The sequence below is a fragment of the Hemibagrus wyckioides genome, linkage group LG11 (assembly GCF_019097595.1).
Source record: "Hemibagrus wyckioides isolate EC202008001 linkage group LG11, SWU_Hwy_1.0, whole genome shotgun sequence".
Classification (NCBI taxonomy): domain Eukaryota; kingdom Metazoa; phylum Chordata; class Actinopteri; order Siluriformes; family Bagridae; genus Hemibagrus; species Hemibagrus wyckioides.
Window position 1 is genome coordinate 8,800,218 of NC_080720.1, and position 13,854 is coordinate 8,814,071.

At 39.2% G+C, this 13,854-nt stretch overlaps 1 protein-coding gene across 1 annotated transcript in view; it reads left to right on the plus strand.

The window, feature by feature from the left end:
* Positions 1-235: 235 nt before the first annotated feature.
* The window catches only part of ror1 (receptor tyrosine kinase-like orphan receptor 1), a 125,288-nt gene continuing 111,669 nt past the window's right edge, over positions 236-13,854 (plus strand). Inside the window, exon 1 of the mRNA XM_058403750.1 lies at positions 236-592. Coding sequence (XP_058259733.1) covers positions 445-592 — 148 coding nt within the window. The 5' untranslated portion in view covers positions 236-444. The remainder of the gene's footprint in view (positions 593-13,854) is intronic.

Genomic DNA, 13,854 nt, shown 5'->3' on the forward strand with positions numbered 1-13,854 from the left:
TTTTTGTACAAGGTTCTACATATCATTTAGGTTCTTTGTAGATGAATTAAAACTATGCTATTGCACTTTTAATTTTAATAATAAAGTGTGTTCAGAGAATCTCTCCTCGCCCTAAAAGAAACGGGACGTGGTGCAGGTCGTGTCCGTTTTCCACCAGCAGGTGGCGACACACACTCTTGTCCGGACCGCGTGGCCTCAGTTCGGGGGGCCTCTGCGTATATGTGAAGTGTGTGCGGAGTTTTGGCTCGTATGCGGGAGCGTGCAGGAGTCAGTGAGGGGGGTGAAAGTAAAGTCCAACTCATAAACACAAGAGTGAAGAGGAGGAGAGAGAGCGCGAGCGCAAGGGGAACGAACACACGCGCGCGTAAAGAGCCTCTAAAGAGTTCGTGCACTTTCCAGTCCAGACTTTAAAGACCTGAACCGATTTGCAGTGGATGTACAGGCATGTCGCCGGCTCACGAGAGCGGAGGAAGGTGGTGGCCGAGGCGGACAGCACAGATAGTGGCACCAAGGCGATGTCCCCAACACCGCCGCTGCCTACTGCACTTCATCATGATTGTATCGAGCGGCTGCCTGACGCGCACTGCTGCCGGTAAGAGCGCTACTTCTTGTTCCTCATCACATCAGCTACTGCAAGACACAAATGGGAAAACTTTAGGATGCTGTTATTATTAAGGTGCAGTGTCCATACTGAAGCTGATTCATATATGGCTGCAGTTGTTTCTACATCTGAATGGAAAGGCTGTTTCAATGTGTATGTAAAAAAACAGAGAGCCTTACAGCATCATAAATAGCCAAAGGACAAGATTACAAATAATGATAGTATATATATATATATATATATATATATATATATATATATATATATATATATATATATATATATATATATATATATATAATATGATCTTTTTTTTTATTATTATTGTAAATTGTCCGTTTAGTTCACGTGACCTTTTCTATGACTGTCCTAAAAGACGCACAGCAGGTGATCCGGTGGTCTCTTAATAACACTTAATTAAATAATTTATTGGCAGTGGAATTATCCATATTAACCGTTTCAAAAAAGGTTTCTGTGCTTGTGTTCAATTTTCTATCATTTCTAAGAAACAGTAATCCTTCAAAATGGTGTTTTAATCACGGCTCTCCCTCTCTCTTACTTGTGGACGCTTAGCTTTAAGCGCTCGCGCCTTGGCGTCAGACAGATTAAAATATCGCGTGCGCTTAATCTAATCAGCTTCGATCAACTACGGTGTCCGCAGAGGGACTAAAACTATTTCACCCACCATGCGTTTAATTGAATTGATTAAACACACACACACACACACATATTGAATGAATTCCATTAACAATATTTATCTTATAATCAATGTCGTATGTAATTGTGTGAAACATTTATTTTATGATTAAATTCTGAGGTGTCTTTGTTGACATTCATCAACAAATCATGTGGTTACCCACAGTTCCATGCATAACTCCATGGTGGCATCAGTGTGAAATCATCTTTACCTAAAGAAAGCAATGCAGCAGTGCTTTAGTCCTTTAATCTGTCCATCATTCATACTAGTAGCGCCATTGTTGCCGTCATGCTTGTCAACTCCTGCATTGCTAACTAGCTAAGAGTCCAAGATTGGATTTCTCACAAGTGTGTCATTGAGTGTCATTGAACTTTGCTTAAATGGTAAAAATAGAAGCTCTCACTCTTTTTTTGTAGGAGCTAATAGCAACCACCACCTTGACCATCATCTTTTATGTTTGAGATTGTTAAACACGGTTAAATGTTCCTGTAATGTCAAAGCAGCAGACAACTGCTAATTTCTCACACGAATAACAAAGCTACAACACCAACTAACAAACTGAAAACAAATTCTCGAAACATGTCAGACAGTTCAGTGTAAATATATTAAATGTGTTTTTAGTTAACAATATGAGTAGCACTTCTGAACACAATAATGGTGAAATAAATCTGTGTGTAAGCTGCTGACTGTTGTATGTATGTGTTAATGACTCGGGAAACACAGATATTAAACGGTGTGTGGGAATATATGGATATATTGGTGTAAGTGTGTGTCTACTGAGATGTACAAGCTTTTCTAAAGCCTTCAGTCTTCAAAATAGAAATTTTGTATTTCCATGTTTTAATTTCTCACCTCACTGCCCCTACCCCTACCTTATAGCCACTTTTGTATAACGACTGAGGGTTGATCCTTAAATCAAATTTGGAGCCCATGTTGGTTTTGCCTCTACATAGAATGACAATGGAGCGCTTAAAGTGCAATAAGTGTGTGTGTCACCGTCTTAAGCCTCTCAGTTGGAGGGCCTTTGTAAGTTAGGATTGCTTCATTTGCCTCCGAAAGAGAACTGGGAATAAGATAACACCTAATTATGCAGAGCAAAACCCCCCATTGAGCAGAGTACATTAGCTAAAGTGCTATCAGTAAAATCTCAAGTGCTGAATGAAGTCAGTGGTGTTCATTTAGGTCTAGTGCTAAGTAGGGGTGCAAAGAACAGAAGTATGCGTTAAATATATTTGAAGCAGTGTTTTCATGGAACAGTGAGGTCACATTTTAGACTAATCTGAAGGCAAATATTCTCCTGTCTAGCTGAAACGTCAGTTTCACTGTTTACAGATCCTCAGACTTTAAAGCAAACCATTTAGAGTTTAAGTGGGTTGTTTGCACATGTATTTAGTGCTTTAAGTGTATTTCAGTGCCTATTGACCCACAACCACCTCCTTCAGCTGACAGCAAAAGATTAAAAAAATGATTTAAAAATAGCTAGCCAGGAGATTAGCATTAGCCAGATTAATTTGTGTAGCACTTGTATGTAGAGTCATTGTTCATTTCATACACGTTGAGCTCTTTGAATTATGTCCCGTGAAGCCGTATACATTATTTATATTTGATAAAGTTCTCATTTTAAGCAACAAGTGCATCAAGGGAGTGCTTGTATGGAGTACAAGCCAAATCCCTAAACTGTCATACTTGCGCTATAAGTATAGATTTATTTGAATAGGAATATGTTAATATAACCAAAATGATTACATTCCTCATCCTGGAGACCCCAGGCATCGAGCATTTTTGAGTTTTCCCTGCCGTGTAACAGTTGACTGAGCTCATGAAGAAATAAATAAAAAAAAAAGTGAAGTTCAATAATCTGGTCTGAAAGAAGATCACTAGTACATCAACTTTACATTTTTTGTCCTTTACTTTTTATCACCCACTATAGAAAGTATGACGATCTACTAAAGTACCTCTGTTCATTTACATTTATTTATACCAAAGATGTGTCTATAATCAGTTATGCTATATGTAAGGATTAAACACGCTATATGTCATGTGGGCCGTACTAGGAATAATAATCAACACTGGGATAGTGGGACTTGCATTTACCAGTTCCACCCTGAAGTTATTTTCCTCTAGCAAGTTCCCAAATGATTTATTCCTCTTCTGCTGCAGCAGTTTGCGAAAGTTCATTCATGAAAGAACAACACGTGTTACTTTTCATGCATTTCAAGTTGCAGTGCATCATCTTAGAGGCGAGTTATTTCCTGTTATTACTGAGGTTGTAGCAGCTATAAAATGGCCCTTATTTCAGCAGAAATTCTTTTTATTCTCTTTTGTGAGAATGCAGCTTGTCATGTTAGTGAGAAAACAGAAAACAAAAAGTCCTGTAGAGATTTCTCTGACATAACACATACGGACTGACGCTGGAGACTCCTTACATCAATAGTAAATAAATGTCTCCACACTTTGTGTGATAATTATGTGCAGCAGGGGCAACATGCAAATCCCTGTACATGATCTTACTATAGAAATCATTACATACTCGTTGAAGGGATTTAACCTCACTGCAGCCAGAGTGTAGAAAATGAATCGAAACCTTTTGACCAATCAGAAATAAAAAATTCCACAGCGCTGTGGTACGAATCGTGATCTTTAGCAAACAAAATGTTAAATATATCATCACCATCCTGAGATGCCAGAATATAAAGCATCAAAGATGAAGCTGTTTTCTGAGGTTTCTTAGTTTAAAAGTAGCTTCATATGTATGCTTCATGGAAAAGGCAATCCCATAATTATGTTCTATTTAAAAAAATCCTTGTGCAATATATTTCATGTATGACAATATCATAGACAGAGGTCAGAGTGAGCAAATGATCTTGATATGACTGGAAATGCGTCCAGGGTGTGACCGGTTGTCTGCTAGGATATACATCATTGTTTATGTCTGCCTTTTCATCGCATGCGCCGTAGCAGATGTCTGTTTCACTGCAGGTACAGGCTCCAATGCATGCTGAGACCTAAATGAAGACCTGTTAGTTGATGGATGGATCTTGTCATTGGTAGGTAGGTTACGGCATTGCGTTAACACAAATGGAATTTCTTCCCTGCCGCTCACGGATCATCTCGCACGGCATGTTCCTTAAACTTTTCGCGTGAACTTTTATGAAGGTGGACAGAGAGAGAGAGAAAGAGAGAGAGAGAGAGTTCACACTGAATTCATGCAGCCATGCAGCCCATGAGGTGGAAACAGAGCTCTTCAGTAATTCAGACTCTGGGTCTAATAACAGTTGAGAGACTATAAATCACGAGGGCGGAACCGTTTTGTTGCAGCGTTGAGCAGGACAGAATGTTGACACTAAAGGCACTTTACCTCGGAAAGAGCACTGCGAGGGAGGATTCTGCTCTGAACCCTGCTCACACTCTGCGGTTTGATCTGGTCTCCAAATGCTTGGTACAGCCACTCCTGCGTCCATACTTCTGTCTTAAAAGGCCTTTATAGATATAGAAGGAATGCTGATTCGACCAAGTATAACAAAACTGTGCAAGCCTTCTTTCTTTATCATGTTCCGTTAGGTCTTTATCGCATTCTTGGCTCAGATTAACACAATATTGCAGTATGATTTATTAATCACCGAGTTAAAAATCATTTTCAGCACACACTCTTTATCCCTAGTTTAAATGTGTATATTAGTGGTGTCAGGCATAAAGAATTACCCACATCCCCCTCCATTTATTACTGAAGTTGAAGACCAGCCAGACTGAAATTTAGCATGACGTCGGAGATGCATATAATGAAAGGACAACGTTAGTTTCCATCAGCGGCATTTAATCGTTTGAATAATTACGCTCTGTAACCTCTCCCTATGAGGAAATGTTTCTCCAAAGAAAGCTGGGTGTCCTGTTCGTAGATTACAGACTCTGTGGAACTCGGCTTGCAGCTTGTGGTCTGCTTTGTGTAACTTGTCTTGAGAGACGGTTTGGTACAAATTGTTTCCTAGAGTCAGTGTGTTTGGATTTGTGATGTAGCAACTGGCAGAGTATGGAGTTGACGATTGTCTTTATTCACAAGCATGACGCTGTAGCAGAGCATTACAGCTTACTTAGCAGAGAATCTCTCTCTCTTTTTTTTTTTTGCCTGATGTCTTCCGCTAAGCGCTATGCTTATACGTTAGAATTTAGACACGCTTGTTGGAGTTGGAATTAAAGCAGCGGTTTGTTGTTTCAGGCCCTCCGTTACCTGTGAGTTGCAATCTCAAAGAAAACACTGATAATCCTTTTCCTAGGTCCTCCACCCTACCTCAACCCCCTGTCTGTATGCACTGGGAGAGAAAAAGGGGATCAAGAAAACGGAGCTGAGCATCTTGCTTCCAGCTGAGTTCAATTCTGCAACGAAAGAAAAAAAATCTGCAATGAAAAATAAACATCTCCAGACATATTTTATGACGGCATTTTGCAAACCACACCCGAGGTGTCTTGTTTGTAGCCCTGTATTATTACTTTCATACCGAAATGCTAGAAACGCAAAGTATACCACAGAGCTGTTGAGTTCTCGAGTCTGATTGGTCAGAAGCTGTGATTTGTGACAGTATGGCAGATTTGCCAAATAAGCGTGCTTAAAATGAGTGTAACATTTGGATGCAGTCTTCAGTGTCACAGAAAAAAAAGAGAGGCTAGTGAAGGATTGACCAGTTATACTGTTTAATCTGTTTTGACTTGTTCTGCAGGTTACGTCAGTCAGCTATAAATATACAAAAATGATGACATATCATTGTTTGATACTTTTCATTTAATAGTTGTATAACAAGGAAAAGCACTTCTCATCATTGGAAAACGCTCAACTTTAACAGTGGCTCCACTGTGCACCGGCCCACATCACACCACTCTGTCTTTGATTATTTTCCTATACCGGCATGCCCTGTCATGTTTTTCTCCATCCTCATCCATCAAAATGTCCTGTTTATATTGTAGGCCTGTTTTTGTGGTCTAAGACACAATATAGCGTAATTGTGTTACAGTTCATTAACCCTTCAAACCCCTGGTTTATTATTCATTTTGAAAGCATTTCCATTTCGATTCAGATTGATCTGTGAAGCGCTTTTAACAGTGTCACAAAGCAGCTTTACAGAAATATATAAATTCAGGATATTCTAATATGCATGTTATTATGCAACTATGATGAATTATTTATTAAGTATATTGAAACTAATAGGAAGTGAGAAATATAACTCAGGACCCGTCAGTGTCTCCTGAGGCTTTCAGGGGTTAACCCCTTGATATGTGGATACTGGCAAATCTCTCGCCCCCCACAGTCACGTCTTTGTGTGTACCACGTTCCCCGAGCTCATAAATACCTTACCCTTACAGCCTGCTCATGTGTTTAAAAAAATCAGATCTGAAAATATATGTATGAAGTATCAGTCATCTGGGAGTTCTCTCTCTCTCTCTTTTTTTTTTTTAATCACACACTGCAGGGTCTTAGGGTTCTGTCACTGAAGAGGGCTTTGTACATTCATAATTTAGCCTCATGCAGGGCCAGGAATATTTTTGCCTAATAAATGGCTCCCGCGAGAGGAAATGTGACCTAGAAACTGTAGTAGTATAATAAGTGATCTAAGTGGGTCTTGCCCAAAGCTGTCTCGACTGAGGAACACGTTCAGCAAGTGATGATTTTATCTCTAACACACCCAACATAAAGCATACACACTGCTGCACAGAGACACATAGCTTTTCCAAATCTCTTTAACGTAAAAGATTTACAAAGTGTGATTTGAGGAAAGCGCAATTTCAGGAAATAAGCAAAAAAAAAAAAAAAGAAATGATACTACATGTTGATCAGAAACCTTTTTTATATGATAGTTTAAAAAAAAAGGATTCAGGATGTTCTAGGCATGCATATTACTGATTAAATGCTAAAGAGCATAATTTTTTTTATTTTTAAAAATTATGGTTCCGGAATTAAGATTCTTTGACCCATTGGAAATATATAGGCCTACACTGCCAGTAAATTTTTAAAAATGTATTGTTATTGTTATTATTGTTGTTGTTGTTGTTATTATTATTATTATTTATTATTATTATTATTATTTTACAGTTTTTTTTTTTACATGAAATAGCTAAATCTTAGCATTTAAAGACATTCACTCTCAGATTCCTGCAGTGAGTTATTTATTGAAGGAAAGTGCAGATGTTTGGTGAAGCTGTTACTGGAAGACTGTAATTTACTGTAAAGCCTAGATTTGTTTAATGAATAGGATTAAACAGTGTTTGCATCAAATATGCCACAAGTGTCTAATTAGAGTGAAGCAGCCTTTTTCATCTAGAACTATTTTAAGTAATTTTTTCCCAATAAAATAAGTAATATTTTGTAATCATTTTAGTTTACTTACTTAGATTTAAAAAAAGATATTTATCTTATATTTCTTTAACTAAAATGTTAATATAATGGGCTCAAAAATGTCTTTAGAAAATTATTATGAATGTATAATATATTCATTTAAAATAATTTATAATTTTACAGATAAATCTGTATTTATAAATAAATTATGATTGCAATTAAATTAATATATATATTTCAGAAATCCTGTTGACATGAACTCTGACTCCTAAATGAACTGGAGAGCTTTATATAAATATTTTATTTTGACTGGCGTCATCCTCTTTAAATTCCATAAACGTTCCTTGCCGCAGAAGAGGACCCCTTTTAGCGTCGGCATTATTTGTTTAGCAAGATTGAACAAATTTGTTTGTTTATTCACAGCAAGTGGGCGTTTAGCTCATTTTAAAATTCACTCCCAGATGTTGCTTCACGCTTCCTGCTGTACACTCGCACAGCGCCAGAGGTTACGTGGCACAGCGTCTGCCTGTGGTCATCGGTCTCAACGTTATAAGAGGGAAAACTGGAGCTCTGCCCGGGTACAAGCGCTGCAGACTTGAATGGTCTTGAAAAGAACTGCAAGGAAAATAAATGAAAGATTTAGTTCGATTTTTCTAAGGAAACACCTCATATATTGACGATGATAAATGATTAGAGGGCGATGCTTCGGCTCACGTTTCCTTCTCCTGCTCGGTTTGGGTGTGTGTTCCACTCTGTTAGCGTGCTCATCCTCTTTTTGGCTTGCATCCCCACATTGGCCACTTTCACACGGTATTTTGGACGCTTTAGGGCTGGCATGGTTTTCACTGTTTTCTCACACTCTGTTGATTGACAGGTCAAAGCCACTAAAGAGTTAGTGTTTCAACAGCAGGAGCTTTCCAGCTTGTCCCACCCTTGTGCTGCTTTCATTGTGCTTAATCAGGAATGGTAACTCCAGTTTATGGAAGTTTAATAATCAATAATCTGAGTCACAGAAAATGATTGGAGAGTTGATGATTTGTTGCAGTTTTTCATTTCAGTCATTTGTTTTTTCTTACGAAGTGTTTCCACTGTATCTGTGGGTTTTTTTTACAGTACAAATAGATTTTATTTGAAAACTCTTTTTTCACCCTGCTGTATTGGTTTTATTATTTGGGTGTTCTCCACAGCATAGCTTTGTCACTCTGTGAATCTCTGCCATCAGTTTCTCAGCTGTGTCAGATTCTGTAAATGGCCCAAATGGGGAAAAGCGCTTGGCTGACCAAACTACACTGTGTGTGTGTGTGTGGTGTATGTCTGTGTGTGTTTGTGTATGTGGTGTATGTCTGTGTGGGCTGTGTGTGCTTTATGTCTGTGCGTGTGGTGTATGTCTATGTGGGGTGTGTGTGGAGGGGTTTGTGTGTGTTTGGGGGGTTGTATGCATGTGGGGTTTGAGTGTGAGAGGTATGTCCCTGTGGTGTGTATATGTGAGGTGTATGTGTGTGTGGGATGTGTGTGTTTGTGTGTGTATGTATGTGGCGTATGTCTGTGTGACGTGTGTGTGCATGCATGGCTGTGTGTGTATGTATGTGGTGTATGTCTTGTGTGTGTGCGTGGCTGTGTGTTTATGTATATATGTGGTGTATGTTTGTGCAGGGTGTGTGTGTGGGGGGGGGTGTGCATGCATGGCTGTGTTTGTGTATGTGGTGTATGTCTGTGTGGGTGTTTGTGTGTATGTGGTGTCTGTCTGTGTGTGTGTGTGTGTGTGTGTGTGTGAGAGAGAGAGAGAGAGAGAGAGAGAGAGAGAGAGAGAGCGCACATTCATCTATTCCTGCATGGTGATCTTACCATTGAGCCATCACAATCACAGGAAATTAAACTTTATGGGTATCTAATGATTCACTTAGAGCCAAGTGGTAGCATAATGTTTCCTTACTACAGTATTAATCTTCTGTAAAGAGTTATTTCTTTCTTTAGCTGAACATTTTATTGTAGCAGTCCCAGGTCTAATGTTTTAGCTGATAATCATTTGTAATACAAGCAGATTTGATCCAGCTGATCAGCTTGATGTTTGCTGCAGTATTCTGCAGTTGTATTTTTACTGATATTTGAATGTATTTATATATCACGTTATTGTGATTATCAGAAATACTGGATTTCAAATGCTTTCTATTACATGATTATGCAACAGCACCCAGCTTATTATTATTATTATTATTATGAGGATGATTTTCTGTTTCTTATTCATCTTAAGCATATTTTTCAGTAATTATTCTGAGAGTCAGGAATCCAAGTCTGGACCTGATAACATTTCCTGAGAGATTAAGAGGTTATGAAACCTTATATTATTATGAAAACCCTTTTACATTACATTTTATAGTGTGTTTTGTAGTGATGTTTGTAGAAATATTTCTTTATACTGTATGAGATAAAAATAAATAAAGTTGTATTATTTCATCACATAGATACACACCTCATATATACCTCAGGATTGACTTTGATTTATTGTCAAGTAATTCGTATCAGTGGCTCGAGAAGCCTCAATCCGGATGCGGATAGAAAGAAGGAAAGACTTCTCAAGAAGCTTACTTTGAAGATTAGCCCCTTTAAAGCCGTTTAGGGCAAAGCCGTTGGTTTAACAAGCCAACTTGAGCCACTGGGATGCTAAGATCCATGTGAAGCGTAATGAGATTGGGGGGAAAAAAACTCTCGCATAACAAAACTGATTTGTTATGCGTTTACCCCCATGGCGTTCTTTATTGCGTTATTAATATTGTACTATATGCAGTTATAAAAAGGACATTATTAATAATCACACTATTCAGTGTCACCCAGATGAGCATGCGGTTCCTTTTAGAGTCTGGTTCCTGTCAAGGTTTCTTCCTGATATCGTCTCAGGGAGTTTTTCCTCGCCACTGTTGCCTCAGGCTTGCTCATTAGGGATAAATTTATATAGAAAATTTTGTAAATTTTATTCTATATTTTTATATTTCTGTAAAGCTGATTTGAGACAATGTCCATTTTTAAAAGCACAATAAAAATAAAATAAAATTGAAATTAAATTTTAAAGCGAGAGTACACTCTTGTACTATAGTGAATATTTGTTTCTCTGAGTTACTCTGTGACTGAACAAGGAAATCTCTTCTGATTTTGCTGCTGATGTACAACAATCGCACTTCAAAATAAAACCGGCACAACAATAAGATATTTGACATTGCAGCATCTTTTTCAGCATCCGTCTTTTCCGGAAATATTTCCAGGCTCTTGGATTTGCATTCGTTTGTCAGACCAGGAACTTTGTTGCTAATTAGCACCTGCTTTATTCATGTCACGGCTTCAACTCGTTATCTCTTAGGTCAGCTAGGATACGCATCATACTTGTATGAGTCTAGACTTTACATTAGCAGAAGATTTTGTGTTTTGTTATTAAAGGGCTGCACACTTATGGGGTGAATAACGCCTTGAATCACACAGAATGCGATTCAAGCCTTATGTCCGAGTGTAATTGAAGAACTCTTGTCGAACTCATGCGGGTGTTGTGAAGGAGCTTTACGTGAGAAGGTATTGAGGAAGTTTGTCTGCAGTGAGTGATTAAGCCTCTGTGCGTGAGGCCTCTGGCACTTCAGCACACACTACAGACGAGTCCTGTGACCTCAGACTGCTGTTTGTTTAGGACCGGCCTTTGTGCAGTTGTCACTGCTGGTGGCTTACAATTAGGCACAAGCCGTTGTTTGTTCTGCCACTTCACTGGAGGAGAAAAGAAAAGGCAAAGAAAGAGGCTCATGTTGTTGTTCTGTCTGGCAGCTTGACCCTGGATGTGTGGCAGCGGGTGAGAGAGGAGGGGCTCGGCCTGGATCTGTTCAGAAACATGCCTGCTTTTTATTCTCTGCTCTTTTCCGGATTGCTTTTTATTACATTAATTTCTCCAGCTTGTGCATTTCAGCTATTTTTTCCCTCTTTATCCCTCCTTCCTCATTCCAGCTCTCGTTCCGTTCTGTTCTTTTCACCCCGTAGCAAGGCAGAACTGATTTAACCAAACCACTCTTACCGTGGAATTCTGAAATAAAAAGCTTAATATGCCCCGATGCTTTGTAATCGGAAGCCAAGCAGGCCGCAGAGGACCAAACAGAGGGAACCGACTCTAAGTGTTTAAGAATGGAGGGAGGGAGCTCTTAAAAAAAAAAAAACATCACATCAACTGACTGCATGCCTGTGCTAGAAAGTCTTAGCGAGCATTATTTACAGTGTAGGGACTTTCATTTTAAGTGGTTGGCTAAAACTGTAGTCCAGTTACAGAGACTTCCTCTCCTCTCTCTTTCCCTGCAGTTCATTTCTCACCACCGACGGGCTGCGGCCATAAATTCCGTCGCTCTTGACAGTTTACTTTTCAAAACGATGTTGACGAGACGCAGCCCCACTCATGTGGCCAGGTTGTGTGTTCGCTCCTGGCGATGAGAACCCCCATCTTCCATCTCGGGGAATGGAAATCGAATTTGGCAGGCTACGGGATGTCTTTTGTGCTCCAGCGGAACCTTTCGAAGGTGGATCAAAATCTCAGTGTGTCAAGGGGAAAATTGAGTTTACCTGAAGCAGGACTTCCAGACCTTAAGAATTATTTCATTCTGGATGATTTCCAGATTTGGCAAGGCCAGCGGAGTCTGGACAAATCCCAAGGTTAACTTCATTTATTGGTGTCGAGCATCGGTTTCAGCAAAGGCAGGAAATGAGAGTGTGTTGTGCCCAAAATGTCTGTTTTACAGGTGTGGAAAAAAGCAGGAGACGCGACAGGAAAAGCGGAAGGAAGCGAGTCTGAGCGATTGTGATGAATTAGTATCCTCGCCAGTTTGGACTCGGCACACTTCACAGAGGAAATTCATTTACTCAAAGGACAACCAAGAGGGGAAAAACAGACAGAGACAGTGGTTTAGGCGAGAGAGAGAGAGAGAGAGAGAGAGGTTTTGGCAGACTAATGACAACTTTCATTTTGTTGTGCTGCAATATGATGTACACAAAGCAAGACGCTTTTCTGTGTTCAGTTTAATGAGATGCACGAGGAGAAGTGATTGAGTCAGACCGAAACTGTATTTGTTTGTAGATTTCAATACCAATTTGTTATAACCTCAGCCTTTCATCACTGCTACTTCTAGAGTCTGATAAATCTGGCTCAGACAGTGGTTCAGGGAGCATGAGACATCATTTTCACACATGGATTGGCCACCAGTAGTGTCCATCCAGACCATAACCACAGAACTGAGAATCTTTGTGATGTGCTGGAGAAGACTTTCAGTCTGACTTTCCCATCATCAGCACGAGATCTTGGTTAGAAATTAATGCAACTTTGGATGGAAATAAACGTGTTATTGCATTATCGAAGCCATGCCAAGGCAAATGCATGCCGTAATCAAAGAAACAGGCGCTCCAAAAAAAGATTAGTGTGTTTAGTTTGTTTTTTTTTCCATCCAGGCAGTGTATGTATGTATGTGTAAGGCCATCCCAGGTTTTGTTTAATTCCCACTGCCTAAAATCAGCCCTTTTATATCAGAACCAGTTCATTCTTTCCCAGATCATCTCCTCTCCAAGCAAGGGTACTCAGTCTCAATATAGACTCCCCCAAATTATTATGACAAGCTGTAAAACACCTTCAAATAAAAAAAAAGCTGTTAGTTTGTATGCATGTTATCGTAACTGCTGTATAAACCTCTGTTTAACACATCTGTAGACGATAAGTTCAACCAGATTGAGAAATAAAACCAAAAACATATTTACTCCAAATTCATTCATAACGAAAGACTGCTTAAAATTAAAGTCAGTTTATAAAACAAATTAGCAGTTACATAGGGAGGAGTATGAAGGAAATATGTGGAGGCGACAACAACGACAGCTCATTCTTTGCATTTTTTTTCACCAGAAACCTATAAATGCTATTCTGCATTTCCATGTAAAGCTGCAGTCAGATTCCAATTTGAGCTTGAATCAAATTTGCTTTGAATATGAACAATTCACTCCCAGGGAATGGATGCAGGAGATGACCCGTTTGGGTCTGGTAGTGGATGCTTTAATATAAACCAAGTGGCCTGGACTGTGGTCTCTTTGGTCAGTAAAAACTGGAGGAGCCACTTATTATTAAATAGTGCTCGCACCAGACGTTTGCTGTTTTCGTACAGTTCCTTGGCACACATGTGAAAAAGAAAAATAATTGCCTTGTCTTGACACACGCTAGGGTTTTTGCGGTAAAGT